Below are 17,653 nucleotides of genomic sequence, written 5' to 3' on the forward strand. Positions count from 1 at the left end.
TTTGTGCCTTTGGATTTAAAATATGAAACTGGGAGGGCTATCAAAAAAATACATCTTTTCTCTCGCAGGGAAGGTGTTGCACCGCGCGCGCGCACGAGAGAGAGAGAGAAAGGGTGTGTGTTTACGTTTCGGGATATTGCAGAACTAGCACAGGACATTTTAGGATTTTTTTTGTGTTTCAAATGAAAGACAAAAGTCTGCTATGCTTGCCCAGAAATGACGTTCCGCACCACGTGTGTGTTTTGGCAAAACCCAAAGGACCTATCCAAGTTACTCACAGAAGACAATGCTGGAAATAATTAGATTAAGGCCAATTATGCGTGAGATTATAAAGGCAAGTTGCTGAGAGGCTGAGCATGTTGCAGACAGATAAAGACATCTGGTCAGTTACAGGCTGAGGGTTGGGCATTTCTCTGCCAGCGAGGGCTGCAAGCCTCTTCCAAAGACACATCTCATCCTTTATTTCTTTGCTTAGCTTCCAGTTTAGACACAGGTACGGACCACTTCAATTTGTTTTGCGCCTTCTCGGATGTGGCAGGGACAGCTTGTGCCAGATGTAGAACTGTGTGGCGCTGTTTTTTTAATCTCTTCTCTCTCCAACCCCCAGCGATGTAAACTTTAGCGGCGCTTCGCGTGACAACCAGCTGAAGATATTCTCTATTTCTCTCCCTTCAGATACACCACACATTTTCCCAGTCTCCTAGCGTTGCAGACTCCACGATGTTTTATTTCCACTGTCCTCCGCAGTTAGACGGGGAGTGTTGTCGAACAAATTCGTGTAAGTACATTAAGATATGAATCTACTAGCTGAATCTGCAGTGCTGCATATGTATATCATTTATAACCTACCACACGTGCAGAAGTACATATGTACATTTATGCATACAGACAAGTCATAATTATATTTATGAATGAAGATGAGAAATAGATAATCTAGGTGAGAAATAGCGTTTAAGTCTATTAGATGTCCCAGGCACCATAATTTGCCGACAACATATTTATTAACAACACACAGCTATATGGCGTCTTAAGCCAATTGAACTTTTCACAGTTCCGCGTCTCTAGCGTTTTTCTTTAATTCTGTCCATATCAGAATGGCCTGCTTCTGTGCAAAGAATAGGACGAAACTGTGTAAAACTACATTGTATACTTGGTATGTAATCAATAGATGCAACACATCTTTCGTCGAGCAAATATTAAATTAGGCAACAGCCACCGAATGTTGCGGCTCACATCAGTTTATTGAATGGTAATATAAATAGAAGATTGGGGAAAATGCTGCTCCATGATCCCGGCCCTTGTATAAACGCGTCCGTTACGTATTCCATTCATAATCCTGACGGTTTGTCTGAAATCATTTATGCCTGTTACAGAATTATTGGCGCACTCTGTAATGCGATGAGCGACATACAGTGAAGGTGCTGGCTCTTCCCGCAGCCCGTGTTCTGATGTGTTTTGGGGACCAGCACAAGTCTGTATAGGAGAGGGTCGGTCCCAGCAGCATTCTGCCACCTGCTTCCCCCCTCTCTGCGGATACAAAAAAAACCCTTCGGTTTTTTTTTTGTTGCCTGAGGGTAAAAGTAGGCTTTTACCATCGCAGATGTTTGGTGTCATGCTTCTAATCAACGTTTTAAAACGTGGTCACGCTGCTCACTTTGCCAAGCGGCCTGCATGAATCTTTTATGTTGCTTTGCAAACAAATTATAAACAAGGGGGGGGGGGGGGGGAAAGAGGGAGATAAAAAAAATAGATCCATCGGAAATCATCAGCCTCCCAGCGCATCTCGACTCTCGTGTGCCAGACGGAGCTCCTAAAGGTTACCAAGATTGAGCAAGTTGGAGGTCAAATCAAAATAGGCCAACAATGATTGAGAGATTTTCTGGATTTGTTTGGAGGGAAGCAATGATTCCCCGCGCCACCCCCATTTAACAACAGCAACACGCTCCAGCACTAGGGGATGGTTTGAACCTTTGTGTTTTGGTGGAAATCTGAACTTTCAAACTAACATGAAGCAAAATATTGAGGAGGCGTTGAGCTGATCTCACTACCCCACTCGCTGACCCGTGCTGACTGCTCGCCCTGCTTCTAATGTAATTGCGGATAAATAAAACCACGGCTAGTCGCAATTGTAATGGTTCAAACATTGCAGTTCTATTATTTTTAAGCGAATCTTGCTTTTCTCTAGGGAGAAAGTACCACATTTTTTTTCTTTTAAAAAGTCTGATCAAACAACTTTCGTGTTTCCGTTTTCAAAGTCATTAAAAGTCACCTCTTTCCACCTCCACAGTGAATGCTGGCAGTTTTGGTGGCCACAGCACCAGCGATTTCGACGATGGTTTCCTCCGCAGAAAACAACGTCGGAACAGGACGACATTCACCCTGCAGCAGGTCTGTGCTGCATCATCCATCGAGCTTGTGGCGAACTCGGTTCAAAGTGACATTCAAACTCCGGTCATGATATTAAGGGGGCCCGCGCTGGCCCTGAGTTTGCGACAAATCGAAGCTATTTTGGGATTTAGCAAATTGTTAATTACCATTCCTAGTGCAGTAGGAAAACTGGCCAACGCATGTTTGACCCAGGTTTTCATTAAGTAGACTAAAAGCAACCCGCCTAAAAGCAAATATAATGAGCATTAAAACCTGATAATTTGCAAAGTATGTGGGCGAATTTGATGTCATTTTGCAAATACTTTGCAGATTGCCTGCTAAACACAGCAGACTTAGAGGCACGATTATTTCAGCGATGTCTGTGAAGATTTGTTTGTCAAAAGATGCATTCTCGCTCTCTCTCTCTTCCCTCTAGTTAGAAGCTTTAGAAGCGGTTTTTGCACAGACCCACTACCCAGACGTATTCACCAGGGAAGAACTCGCAATGAAGATAAATCTCACTGAAGCAAGAGTTCAGGTAAACATCTTTTTTTTAAAAAAGAGCTGGGCGCTCAAACTTTCTGATCCTGTCAGTGCAAAGTGCACATTTGGCTTGAGATAAAACAAATGAAAGACTATCTGTCATTTATGTGATGCACTTTAATAACGTCAACATAATGTGGAATATTAGATTAGGTTGATTAATCGGTCATTCATAATTAACTAGTGATAATGTTCTACACTAATTTGTCCGTGTCTCTAAGGCACTAAATTACATCAATGCACATCCATTTCCTTGCCTTGAAAAAAGCTCCAAACTACCTCTTAAAATTTAAACCCAAACTGATTTTCATGTCTAGCTGAAGAAGAGCAGGAAGCTATACTGTGAATCGAGTTCAACTCTCTGGCTGCATGCATTTTAACACAAAGGCCTGGCATTTTGAATTGTACCTCCCAAAAGAACCACCCCGTTTTTAATAAGAAATTGCACATACACACACACACACACACACACACATTTCAGATTTGCTCTAGGTGAGATCTATGAGCGAATGCAATTGTACGAATCCTAATAGTTTGACTGTAGTCCCTTTGGGCCATGGTGCAATCGGTTAATGCCAATGAATGCAGCGAGATAATGGAATTCATTGCTCTAAATTAGGGATTGTAAACATATTATTCTTCCATAAACGGATTAAGGGATCCTGCTTATTAAATCTAGACATGAATCGGCGTTCACACGGAGGCGTATTATTATTTTCGAATGCAATCCTGTTTTAGATAGGCTTTAAGTGCTCACTCAACGTCGCCTGCTCCCCTATTGCCTTGGAAGAAACTGCAAATTAAGATAAATGCAGCAATTAGGGAACATTCAGGACGGGCAGATCACGACTTTGTGCTGGAAGGTGCAAGGGTGAGATAGCAAACGGAGACAATTATCCTGCAAACACTACTGCATGATCTTTGGAATCGTCATTTTATTTTTGTTCAAGACAAAAGGCTACCCCTCCCACCCCCCTCCCCAAAAATAGAAATGCCGCGCGGAATCTGCAGGCCACTAAAATATGATTAATGCGTTAGAAAGCCTTGCCTTAATCGAAGCTGATGTTGTCAAACAATCACTAAATAGGAAATAAACGACTTCATCATGCATGTTACTCAGTAGCAGGCTAACTGTCAGTGGAAAGTCATTAAAATATGATAATGAAAAATTGCTCAATTAAATGTTGTTATAGCCGACGACCTTCATTCAATTATGATGCAAGAAGTTGTCTGCATCTGGCCCGCACTTAACTGACCCAAGTTTACATGATTATAAAGTCATTAATATCTTTGAGAAGCTAACTGCAATTTAAATCGCACACACACATATAGTGGGGAGGGGAGGTCTAGCCTTCGTCCTGTGGGATCTGGGCAAATTTAGGGGAAAGAGATTAAATGAACGCTTCTAAATCTGATCTGTATTTATTGCTTTTTGATAGAAGGTGCATCCAGTGGCTATTATAGGGCGATACACCTCGCCCCACGCACTGTGTTTGCGATTTTACAAACGAAGCTATCAGGGACTTGCTAACGGTGTGAACTCGGGAGAGAGAGTGTGTTTGGCAATGGATGAACAATACTGGATTGGGTTCAAATATCCGATGACATGAGTATGAAGGTCACTCGGAAGGGAGGTAGAAAGCATTGATGCTTGCCAGTAGGATCCGCTGTATTTTGCACTTTTATTAGTTGCCGATTTCATACCCAATATTGAGAACCCACCAATCGCGTCGCAAACAGCCACTGAAAGCACTTAACGCCGATGTACCCATCGAGGGAGTGCAATTTTAAAAATTTATTTCAAAGTTTAGGGTAGGCGCACCTTAACTAATGTAGGCGCCACGAGAATCCAGCTTTGATTATTGAGGTCGTATCGTGGAACAATTAAGTTTTATCATTGAAAATGATAGCAAAAACACAAATATAGAGCAGGGGCAATCAGTGGTGGAGAACTGAGTTTGATCTTATTGGCTTGGCAGGTGTGGTTCCAGAACAGAAGGGCGAAATGGAGGAAAACAGAAAGAGGGAATTCAGACCAAGAAGGAGGGAAAGACATTGCAGCGGACGGGTCGCCGCCTCTGAGGAACTTAAGCTCCCCCTCTCAAATGGAGCAGAGTAGGAACAAGAAAGAGTCGTTGGAAATGCAACAAAAGTAAGAGGGGAGGGGGCGGGGTCTTAATTTATCACAAAAGGGATGTAAATATGTTTATGTGTGTGTCAGCTGTGATTCAGTGGGTAGAGCACACCCGACTCTGAGTCAGGAGGTTGTGGGTTCAAGTCACACTCCTGGGACTTGAGCACAAAAATCTAGGCCGACACTCCCAGTGCAGTGCTGCTGGAGTGCTGCACTGTCTTTGCGAGACTTCTGCTCTCTCTTTGGTGGAAGTAAAAGATCCCATGGCACTATTTCGAAGAAGACCAGTGGAGTTATCCCGAAGACGAGCAGGGGAGTTATCCCCAGTGTCCTGGGCCAATATTTATTCCTCAATCAACAAAACAAAAACAGATTATCTGGCCATTATCATATTGCTGTTTGTGTGAGCTTGCTGTACGCAATTTTGGCTACTGCGCTCGCCATATTACAACAGTGACTACACTCCAAAAGTAAGTCATTGGCTGTAAAGCGCTTTGTGACGTCTGGTGGTCGTGAAAGGTGCTATATAAATGCAAGTCTTTCTTTTCTTTTTTGTGCCTGTGCATGATTCAAAAATTCGTCCCCTTAACGCTGCGTTTGTGTTTCAGTCTCAGCAGGACGGTGGGTCCAACCGCTCCCTTCTTCCCTTCGTGCTTGCCCGGTACTCTCCTCAACACCGCCACTTATGCCCAAGCTCTAACCCAAGTCGCATCGTTGAAAGGTGAGCTTTGTTTTCGCTTGGTGGTTTGACCGTGTCTGCAGCCCGGTTGGTAGATTACCAGGCAGAAATTGACCCGCTCCTGTTGCAAAAGTAAGAGGGTGGGGACATCAAACTTCAATCGAAGAACGATTGGAACTAACTTTAGGAACAGACTGAAACACCAAGATCGGAACCAGACTCTTGTTTAAACAGCGGGGGGGGGGGGGAAAGCATAGTGATGAAACCTCCTCTGATAGAGTAGGCCCATTTGACACAGCAATACCCTGGATACCCAGTGCAGGGCCAGTGAAGGGTGCTGATATTCAGCATACTGCAGTGTGAAAGGAAGCGAATACTTGGCTCATCTAAGAGTACGCGATTTACCTGGCCCTTCCGTCTCTCTTTGTCCTTGATCTACTGACCGGCTCCGGCAAAGCATGTTCTTGCCTGAAAGCCAAGCGTTTGAAATAAACCCGATTTCAATAAGTTATGCCCAGTTTTGCTGGCAATTAAATCTGTCAGCGATAAAGGGGAGACTATTCGATATTATCTTTATGACATTAAGTATTTATACACCAGGCCCTGGTGATGTGATATAATGCGATGTGGTTGGCATTTTCCTCTTCTTCAGCAGAACATTAATTGCATCCTTAAGGCTGGAAAGGAATCTCTTCCGACGCTGTTTAAGGCAAATTTGTGAACGAGCGCTGAAATAGAATCCAGTAATATCATTAGTTGAGAAAACGGGGAGCGCGCCTGCCCGCAGAGTGCAGAGTTATTAAATAGGTGGAATAGAAACGCCTCATAATTCCGATTATGGTGATTCAGGTTCCCTAATATTCGGAGTTTATAAAACGATAATGCAATTGCTTGTCTTCCCTCCCCCTCTGTCACATCTGTTGTTTCCCCATCAAGGCCCCGAAATGTCATCACATCATCCATTTGGAGTGGAAAAAAGCATTGATCTCCGATCCAATCATTATTGTTGTGATAAACACAACCTGCTCACATAAAAACAAAGACACAACGTGCCATCAGGACCCAGTGTGATTTTACAGGTTCACTCTATCTGTGAGCCAGTTGTTGTCATTTTAAAAATACAATGCTGGTGGGGAGAACATATAAAAAATCACGGGCGTCTAAAATGAAGTTTGGACATGGAGCTGTGAGGGCGGAGCTGCTGTGGTAGATAGTGTGCTCCGGATCCTCTGTCACATGGAAAATGCATTTAGATTGTATTCGGGTTTCATCATAATCATCATCATAGGCAGTTTCTGAATCGAGGAAGACTTGCTTCCACTCTAAAAGTGAGTTCTCAGGTGGCCGAACAGTCCAATACGGGAATTACAGTCTCTGTCACAGGTGGGACAGATAGTCGTTGAGGGAAGGGGTGGGTGGGACAGGTTTGCATCAAGCTCCTTCCGCTGCCTGCGCTTGGTTTCAGCATGCTCTCGGCAATGAGACTCGAGGTGCTCAGCGCCCTCCCAGATCAACAAAGTATACACAGCTAGTGATAACTAGTGGGGCAGAACAAATAAACTATCAGAAAGTATTTGTGAACACTTTGAGTTTGTATCAAATTATAGCTTTTACCCTAATAGGAATGGGCATGGACTTTGATAATAAAATAGAACAGACTTTATATTCACTTCTAATAAGTTTTAATTTTTACTTTCATCATTTATACATTGAAATATAGGAATTAAGATCTATTAGAATAGGAGAACCATTTAAAACATCAAAGCAAATGATTTAATGGTGGTTGTATCAGAATGAACTGGCATAATTATTTTTAAGCAAAATGGTGGCATAAGTAGAAATAGACACAGTTTGTGTTAATCTTGGTGTCTTGTCATCCAGCTCGAGTTAGCAGAGTGAATCAGACCGCAATATTTTTTCCCCCATTAGGTTAAGTTTGATGTTGGCTTCCCATTAACCGCAAGTGACATGTTTATAGTGTGGAGATACACTGCAGACTCTAAGCCCCAAACTACACCGAACTACTAACAGATATGTAATCAGTCACAGATGCTGCCACTGGAGAAATGACACACACACATACATGTGTTTCTCGTAACAATGGCATTGTTCTCTCCAGTTACCCATGGTAGCTCATGAACAACTGTGCAGCAGTTACACAGTCTTCAAGTGTGTGAAGAAGCAACCTCCCTCTCCTTGGACCACAGACAGTTAATAAGGAAAAGTGGGAGTGCGCATAATACGCTTGTTCGCCATTTCTATCCCGATCATCCCAATAGGGTGATCGAGTTTTCAGAAGTTTTAAGTGAGCCAAACCTAGCAAGGTTCTGCTGTCCAGAAATAACAACGATTGCCTGGTTAACAAAATGAGTGAAATATCAAAAAGTTTAATAAATCATAACTAGTGAAATGCACATACTATTGAATGCCGGTGTTCTTCCAGCCCCACAACCTCTCCCGCCCCCTCCCCGAGATGTCTGCGCTCCTCTAATTCTGCCCTCTTGAGTATCCCTGATTATAATCGCTCAACCACTGGTGTCCGTGCCTTCTGTTGCCTAGGCCCCAAGCTCTGGAACTCCCTGCCTAAACTTCACCGCCTCTCTACCTCTCTTTCTCCTTCGAGACGCTCCTTAAAACCTACCTCTTTGACCAAGCTTTAATTCACCTGCCCTAATTTCTCCTTATGTGGCTCGGTATCAAATTTTTTGTCTCATAATATGCCTTGGGATGTTTCATTACTTTAAAGGCGCTATATAAATACAAGTTGTTGTTGTTGTTATACCAGGGGAAGAGAAGTTAGACATGAGAATTCACATGGTTAATTCAGGAGTCAATGTAATACAAATGAAGGCTGATTTTGGGAGGTGGACCATTTTGATCTGCAGCAACAGAGGAGTGAACATTGAGGGAGCAGCCTTATTTTGCAAACCCAAATGAAGGGGCAAAGTCCCTGGTAAAGCTCACCACCAGGAGTGATACAAGTAGAAGCGAAGATTAGATAAGAAAGTAATGATATAGGTGACACCAAACTTCTGGTGCCAACATTGGATTCTCTATCCAAAATGGGGCTGAACATTGAATTTAAAATAATCCCTGTTCATAGTAGCCCTGTTAACCCCAGATTATATCATTCAACTTTTGCAAGATTTTTTTGCTGGAATCTTCTAAACATTTGCACTCGGTCATAATGTTTTTTCTTTGAATGGAAAGTTGGATATGGTTTTAGAACGATTCTGGGATTCTTTCAAACTTGACCATATGTAACAGTTTAGCGTCTTTCCACCAAATGTTTTGAACTTCATTCTTGAATGGCCAACTATAACAATATTGGTGAGTTGAAGCCCTGTTCTGCTTTGGGTGTGAGGTGGTTGAAGTTCAATTTAGCAGGTTATAGAGACTCACTCTGAGTTTAGCTCTGCATTTCCCACAGGTGGGGATGAATTCAATTGCCAAGAAGTCAATGCTTAATCCTTTGTAATTTTCAATAAATATCCTATTGACTAAGAATATTTGGGGATCCATGCTTTAACCTTGCATATGGTTTCGACTCCCATTCTGATTGGTCATGTTATTCGTCCTGTCCTTTTATCTTTGGCAAACAATGAATGTTATCTAAGTGTAACATGAAACCTGATGATCCACAGGGACATAAATTAATCGGATAACAGACACATTTATTTTGGAATAAATCATATAATGATCTGGCTAAATACACCGATAAAAGATACCCAATGAACACAAGAATACAGCGCTATGAGCTTCTCCGTGACCATGTTGTTTTTCAGCATCTCATGGACTTCTATTCAAAGATCTTGTAGTTCAGTGGTTAGTGCTGAATCGTACGTTTGAGTTTGAGTAAGTCTCCTGTTAATTACTATACATGGGTTGCTTACACTAGGTATGGTTGGAGTGTCCAAACTGTGGCCCATGGACCATTGCCCCCATGAAGCCCAGGCAACTGTGTTCAAACCGTGTTTATATTGCATACTTGGAGAGTTCTGTTTCCATTTCATGGTTTGGAAAGGACTATTTTTAGGTTGTCAGGTTTAGGATATTTATTGAAAATGACAAAGGATTAAGCATTGACTTCTTTGCAATGTGTATTACATGTGGGAAATACATAAACTCATAGTGGGTCTCTATAACCTGCAGAATTTAACTTCAACCACCTCACACCCCAAAGCAGAACAAGGCTTCAACTCACCAATATTGTTATAATTGGCCATTCAAGACTGAAGTTCAAAACTTTTGGTGGGAATCATTTAAACTACTACAAATGGTCAGGTTTCAAAGAATCCCATAATCTTGATCTAAAACCATAACCAATTTTCCATTTAAAAAAATCCGTTATGACAGCATGTTAATGTTTAGGCAATTCCAGCAAAAAAATCTTGCAAAAGTTGAATGATATAATCTGGGGTTAACAGGGCTACCATGAACAGGGATTATAGTAAATTAAATGTTCAGCACCAATTTGGATAGAGAATCCAACATTGGCACCAGAAGTTCACTGGTGGATAAATCAGAACACCAACATATATATGTTGGTAACCACAGTGTGAGGTAAATGGAAATGAATGGGGGTATTGGTTTAATTGGGCAGGTTGAGAAAGCAGTTTATAATATTTATAGGATGTTGGGCTTCATGAATAGAGGTGTAGAGTATAAAAAGCATGCAAATTATGATGAACCTGTAAAAAAAACACTGGTTCGGCCTCAACTGGAGTATTGTGAACAATTTTGGGCAACGCACTTTAAGAAGGATGTGAAGGCCTTAGAGAGGGTGCAGAAAAGATCTACGAGAATGATTCCAGGGATAAGGGACTTCAATTACGTGGATAGACTGGAGAAGCTGGGGTTGTTCTCCTTAGAGCAGCGACGATTGAGAGGAGATTTGATAGAGGTGTTCAAAATCATGAGGGATCTGGACAGAGCAGCTAGAGAGAAACTGTTCCCATTGGCGAAAGGGTTGAGAACCAGTGGACACCAATTTAAGGTGATTGGCAAAAGAACCAAAGGCGACATAAGAAAAACATTTTACACAGCGACTGGTTAGGATCTGGAATGCACTGCCTGAAAAGGTGGTGGAGGCAGACTCAATCACGTCTTTCAAAAGGGAGTTGGATAAGTAACTGAAAGGAAAAAAAATGGAGGGCCACGGGGAAAGGACAGGGGAGTGGGACAAGCTGAGATGCTTTTGCAGAGAGCCAGCATGAACTCGATGGGCCAAATGGGCTTCTTCCATGCTGCAACCATTCTATGATTCTAACTTTAAAGTGTGGCATGCAAAGTTCCATGGTATATCTCTAAGAGGCCCACAGTGACAAAAGCTTGGACACTATGGCATGTAAAATACAGACAGTAATTAAAACTCTGCATAATGTAGAAAGAATTATCACTGGTATAATCTTACTAGTGGCGCCTGAATTAACTTTGTTAGGTAACATGGGGAGGTGATGAACAGAAAAGTGATGACAAGGTAATAATGGGAAAATAACTTTTTAATAAAACCAATACTGTAATTTTGTTAACTGTGTTGTGTAATTCAATAGTATTTTCATTAATTATATTAAAGAGAATGGTTCTATTCTTTATAATACAAAATAAGTTGAATTGAAGGAAAGAAAGACAAAGGAATATATATTGGTTTAATATCTTAGGCTTATAAAAAGAATGTAATAAGAACTTGACCAAGATTGGCACTCATAACTTCAGAATTGGGAAACCAGCCCCTACCTTTTACAATGCCATTGTTAGAGTCTATTTGTTTTAACTTATTTGACTAAGGAAGTTTAAAAGGGTTTTGTCCTTCTTTCAGTAAAGATGACAATTCCCTTCAAAAGGTTGCTCCAGAACCATGTGAATACTACAAGGAAAGGTCTGGTGGTATGGAAGATGAGAAAAAAGGACAATGGCTTTGCAGTCCATCAAAGCACATTAATACTTGAAAATTCACTAATGTCCCATTGTATGTATTTTTCCCCATTTTCAAACACAGAATCATAGTAACTGATATCTCTGATCAGTGGGCTATGATTTGGAAAGCATCCTTTACCTCAAAAAAAAAGTTTATTATCGGATCATGTACTTGATTCCAGAGATGAGATAGCTGACGATGTTAGTCTGGGCCTTCCAATTGGCATCAGCCACACATGGAGCAGGAAAATCAGAGCTGCTTCTGACCTACTGGAAAATGCATCTGTGTGCACATTGGGTGAGAACAGGATCTAGCTGAACTGTGATGTCCTCTCCACTGCAACACTCTGTCAACACTCACTGTCTCACACAGGGCAATGTACCAGGGGGCTTAAGGTGCTTATTCCACTACCTCAGCAGGTGTCAACGGGAAGGGGAAAGGGGGGGGGGAGGGGGGGCGGTGGGAAGCAGGGAGGGTAGAAATGGAGAATGCCGCGGTGTAGATTTGAAACTTGCCACGGGGGATAAAACATTTTCATTTTAGGCATTAAATTAAAAATACTCCCCGACATGTCCTATGTTGCAGTGCTAAAATGTCACTTTGTTTGAACTAAGTGCAGGTATGCAGGATATTACGCAGCAGAGAATACGTCTTGTTCCCATATTTATTATTGTAAACCTACCCTTCACCAGTCAAATATTTCCTTAAACTACAATAATATCGATCTAATCTAAGCTGCTGTTATTTAGAAGTGTCAATTTTCTAAATTTCTATGGATTTCCTTACACAGTTCGCTTTTCACCAGACTGGCGTAGTCGTGTAGAGAAGCAAAAATTGGCAACTCTTTGCTCTCCTTATATGAGGAAGAATATACCTGCCTTAGAGGGAGTGCAACAAAGGTTCATAAGACTGATTTCTGGGATGAGGGGATTATCCTTTGAAGAGAGATTGTATCGATTCGGCCTATATTCCCGAAAGTTTAGAATAATGAGAGATGATCTCATTGAACATATAACATTCTTAAAGGGCTTAAGGATAGATGCTAGGAGGATGTTTCCCCTGGCTTTGGAGTCTTGAACTGTAGTTTCAGAATAAGGGGTCGGCCGTTTAGGACTGAGATGAGGAGAAATTTCTTTACTCAGAGGGTTGTGAATCTTTGGAATTCTCTACCCCAGAGGGCTGTGGATATTCAGTCGTTGAGCATATTCAAGACAGAGATCGATAGATTTTTGGATACTAAGGGACTCAAGTGATCTGGGGATAGTGTGGGAAGGTGGAATTGAGGTAGAATTGAGGTAAAAGATCAGCCATGATCTTATTTCAAGAAGGAGAAAAACTATTTTCGCCATGATGACTTGATACTTATACAATTCAGTATTATTTGTAATTTGTGACTCTAAACAAATACAGAAATGTTTATTAAATACTTTTTCATGAGACTGACGCCCCGTTGAAATACCCAATCACTCAACTGGTCTAATTTTATCAAGGGTTGACTAACATATATAGAAACAGTGGGTCATGGAATGACCTTATTTGTTGCCTGATATGGCAGCTGTTTTCAAATTTATTGAATCAGATCTAGAACCCATTCTTGTTACCTAAAACACACTGTCTCTTAATCCCAAAATGTTCAAGCGGGCCACATTTCTGCGTAAGTGTTAAACTTTGTCGAGTGCAAAATTCCCATGTGTAAACAAGTGTTATTAAGATGCCTGTGTTTGTTTTTAGGAAATTCCCTATGTTCCTGCTGCGTTCCTGACCCAATGGGCCTCTCCTTTCTGCCACCGTATGGTTGCCAGAGTAATCGGACGGCTAGTGTGGCAGCACTGCGCATGAAAGCACGTGAACACTCGGAGGCAGTGCTCCAGTCGGCCAATCTGCTTCCCACAGCCAACAGCAGCCCCGCTGTTGGACCAAAGCCCTCATTGGACAGCGACCAGGAGAAGGCAAGCCATCCCAAAGAAAAGATTGAAAGCAAAAGGAACGTATGAGGAGATGGACAGGGAGCCGTAACTGTAGAGATAACACTTAAGATCACTTTATGAATGTGAATGTCCTCACAGCTCTAAACATGTTGGATCTACGATACAACCAAGACATGACTCCATCTGTACAAAAACTAAGATATTCTTACCTGGGTCAAAGCCAAAAAGATGTATATAGATGAATTCTGGATTTTTGCAATGTAGCAGTTGCCTTCCTATTTTTCTTTTAACCATGTTTATTCCACTCTTGGCTAGTTGGGAAGATAGTCACTTGCTAGAATTGTCTTGCACTAGATCTGGTGCAGCAGGCACTTAAGGAGTGGAGGCATAAGATCAAGAAACCACTTCCTCGGACCACATGCAATTCTAACTATTCCCCGTTCATAGTGCAAGGGGGAGATTATAATCTCGTGCAGGTAAGTGAGCAAAGACCAAGTGTGAAAGAAAACAAATAACAGCTGCCAATTCCCGCTAAATTAGCAGATACAAGTGGTTGTTCCGTAAGAGGTGACCTTTAGTGTGCAATAAAGCTGTAAGCTTCTAGGTCATTATGATACAGTAGATTTCTATTAAGTGGATAAACCGTTAACAGGAATTCATTTGAAATATTAATGGAACTGCAATGAAAGGATTTATGAATTTAATTTATGTTGTTAATTTCAACTTGAAGTTCTGATGAAATATGAAAATACTGTAACGGACACATGGAGTGAGACGCAACAGTACTGAGGGTGTTGTGGGCTGTAAATACCATTAAAACGTGTGATTTCGGGAAGAAGTATTGTATTCAGTTGAAGGGAAGCTAAAAGTGAAGGGGCAAAAACGGAATGGGCTTAAAACGGAACAGAATCCGTCATTGCTGCTGCGTTATTTTAGCAGAAATATTCACAAATCAGGCATTTTACTCAGAAAGGTTCAGTGAGCACACTATAGGTCAGGTCTGTCAAATCAGGAGCAATATTGCACTGTTGCTCCCTTATACAACCTCTGTTTTAGATCACTTGCCATATCATCGGACGATCCATGCATCGCAATCTGTAATGATCAGGATATTACCTTTGATTTAAAACTATAATTTACTTGCATAAAATTGAACTTTATATGATCTAGGCTCTCGTAGCCTAACTTTCAAGTTTAATTGTTTGATTAGATTTGTATTTCCAACAGAAAGGTACAGAAATAAATGAACTGTTGAGCAAATTAAGAATACTTAACAACATTGCATCCGAAAAGTAGTTACACTGATTAAATTTTGTGTCCTTGAGGATTTTCAGGAAATTACTTTTGATCGTCAATAACACAATTAAGTAAACTACACGCACATTAGCATGAATAATTGATAAGAAATTATGTATTACCACGAAGTACTGATTTAATAATTCATGATGCGACACTAGTGACTGTTGCAATACTAGATAACGTGGAATTCTTGCCTGATGCTCGAGGCAGTGTGCAATTACATGGGTTGGAAGGTGAAAGGTTGTGTATTTATGATGCATGGTTTAAACCTCTTTGTTTAAAAAAAATGAAATTAATAAAGATTAAAAAATAATTGAGATGGCTCAATTTATTTAACAAGACAATAAACATAAGGTGAAGAATTAAATCATAACCAAATCTTTTCAAATAATCAGCGCTTGTTTAATGTGCAACACCCAGACCTATTTTATTAATGGAGATTTCTTCCTTGTATATTTTGTTTTTGAAAGTACAGTGGTACTGTAAATTATATTTTGGAAACTCAAAGCTTTTAAAGTTATTTGCCTAGGCTCTGATCAATTGCCCAATCAATTTTGAGCATCCCTGCTGAAAATCATTAAAATACTATACTTTTTTAAAATGCAATGAATCCCGCAGTAAATACTATAATGCTTATTCAGCAGCACTGTAAAAGCATGGGCATCATACCACTCTGGTTTATTGAATATCATTTCCGACTTCATTGTCAGTCATATTTCATGATTGGATTCTTCTAATGTCCAGTACCGCTTTACTTACCAATCACTTTATTTAATTATTTAGGCTCAGGTTTCTTTGTGACCAATTGATTAAAACAATACAGGTGCACAATCTTAAAAAATGACCCTAGTTTGGCCAGAATTTAAGCTATCTTCTGTTAAAATCTTGTGGTGGGGGGAAAACTTAGGTTTCTATGTTGAACAAAAAAATGTGATGTACGAATTAAAAATCTCTCTCTCCCTCCCACACCTGCCAATTTTTCTGAAGGCATTGACTGATGTTGGGGTCCGATTCTACATTTGCTGGTTGCCCTTCGGTCTCCTGTCAAAACTAAATTTACCTCGCGTGTGAACATCCGGCTATTTGGCTGTGGAGGTCATTGCAATCCTATCATAGGAACAGGAGGAGGCCAGTCAGCCTCTCGAGCCTGTTCCGCCATTCAATGAGATCATGGCTGATCTGCGATCCTGGCCTGATGTCCACGCAGGCACCTTTTTCAGGTGGTCAATAGCGGTCAGGAGCGAGAACAGCGTTGTGCTTTTCTTCACCTTCCTTAGCCTAACACTGGCTCAGATCAGCCCGCGCAGCATATACTGCGGATCAAAACTGGGACCTTTCTGTTCTTTATAGCTCAGTTCTTCCTCGGGCAGTAAAACTTACCAATGCAGCCAAAAGTATTATTTTTATGACAATGAAGTGCTTTTCCAATGTACGTGCCACACTGTATTTTAAAAGTCCCAGATAAAAGAATTGAAGCATTTACATCAACCGTGTGCACTGTTTCCTCAAAACGTTAGATAATTCAGCTGTTTATAATTTAGTGTTGGGCAATTGAAAATCAGCTCTATTCAAAAATTCACGGCTCATTCAAAGAGTGGCTTTCTGATTTCAGTTTCAAGTAGAGGAAATATCTGTTATTAAAGATATTTTTCAATTAATTCTTGGAATGTGTGTGTCGCTGCTGTGGCTGGCATTTATTGCCTATTCGTATTTGCCCTTGAGAAGGTGGTGGTGGGCCACCTTCTTGAAGACCATGTGGTGAAGATGCTCGCATAATGCTTTTAAAGTAGGGAGTTCCAGGACTTTGACCCAGCGGCGATGAAGGAACGGCAATCTATTCCCAAGTCAGAAGGTTGTGTGACTCGGAAGGGAATTTGTAGGTGATAGTGTCCCCATGCATCTGCTGTCCTTGTTCTTCAAGGTAGTGGAGGCTTGCAGGTTTAGGAGGTGCTGCTGAAGAAGCCTTGGCAAGTTGCTGCCAAGTTTCCTGCAGCCATGATAACGTTCTTCCTTTAACAGCCATCTCTATCCTTTTTCCTCCACTGTGCCATGTACCATGTTTGTAGAAGATAAAAGATTACAATTCCAACGTGCTCATGCCCATGGTGCTCTGTAATGACATAGAATATGACTTAATAAGTAGTACACTGTCTATTTAAATTTGTTCTTTGGACATTAGAACAAACAACGTGAAGGTTATTAATATATTTATGCTCAGTGCAATGGAAATTCATTATTCCCCATATATATATAGGAAAGCATTCAAACATGCTGTCTCTATAAATCCCCCTAGAGATAACGAATATTCACACAGGCCATTTACATTGTAGTCAGGCTACGTATTTACTCATTTGATTTAATTTTTCTCAAGTGTGGCACATGCATGTCCCAAATCTAAGCAATGGCAAAAGAAACATAGAAACATAGAAAATAGGGGCAGGAGTAGGCCATTCGGCCCTTCGAGCCTGCACCACCATTCAGTGAGTTCATGGCTGAACATGCAACTTCAGTACCCCATTCCTGCTTTCTCGCCATACCCCTTGATCCCCCTAGTAGTAAGGACTACATCTAACTCCTTTTTGAATATATTTAGTGAATTGGCCTCAACAACTTTCTGTGGTAGAGAATTCCACAGGTTCACCACTCTCTGGGTGAAGAAGTTTCTCCTCATCTCGGTCCTAAATGGCTTACCCCTTATCCTTAGACTGTGACCCCGGTTCTGGATTTCCCCAACATTGGGAACATTCTTCCTGCATCTAACCTGTCTAAACCCAGCAGAATTTTAA

General features: G+C 41.1%; 1 protein-coding gene across 1 annotated transcript; it reads left to right on the forward strand.

The window, feature by feature from the left end:
* Positions 1–720: 720 nt before the first annotated feature.
* drgx (dorsal root ganglia homeobox) lies at positions 721–13,634 on the forward strand. The gene is made up of 6 exons (XM_070865385.1): positions 721–776; positions 2,301–2,388; positions 2,804–2,905; positions 4,890–5,062; positions 5,653–5,765; positions 13,372–13,634. Exons 1-6 carry the CDS (start codon positions 721–723, stop codon positions 13,632–13,634), a joined length of 795 nt encoding a protein of 264 aa, XP_070721486.1.
* Positions 13,635–17,653: the final 4,019 nt, after the last annotated feature.

This window comes from Pristiophorus japonicus, chromosome 22 (assembly GCF_044704955.1).
Source record: "Pristiophorus japonicus isolate sPriJap1 chromosome 22, sPriJap1.hap1, whole genome shotgun sequence".
In the NCBI taxonomy this organism is placed as follows: domain Eukaryota; kingdom Metazoa; phylum Chordata; class Chondrichthyes; family Pristiophoridae; genus Pristiophorus; species Pristiophorus japonicus.

What these genes read in the sequence shown, in the direction of transcription:
- drgx (XM_070865385.1), top strand. Translation starts at nt 721, where the DNA reads ATGTTTTATTTCCACTGTCCTCCGCAGTTAGACGGGGAGTGTTGTCGA. An exon ending in CGACATTCACCCTGCAGCAG is followed by an intron (nt 2,389 to 2,803) that starts GTCTGTGCTGCA and finishes TCTTCCCTCTAG; the next exon opens with TTAGAAGCTTTAGAAGCGGT. An exon ending in TCACTGAAGCAAGAGTTCAG is followed by an intron (nt 2,906 to 4,889) that starts GTAAACATCTTT and finishes TTGGCTTGGCAG; the next exon opens with GTGTGGTTCCAGAACAGAAG.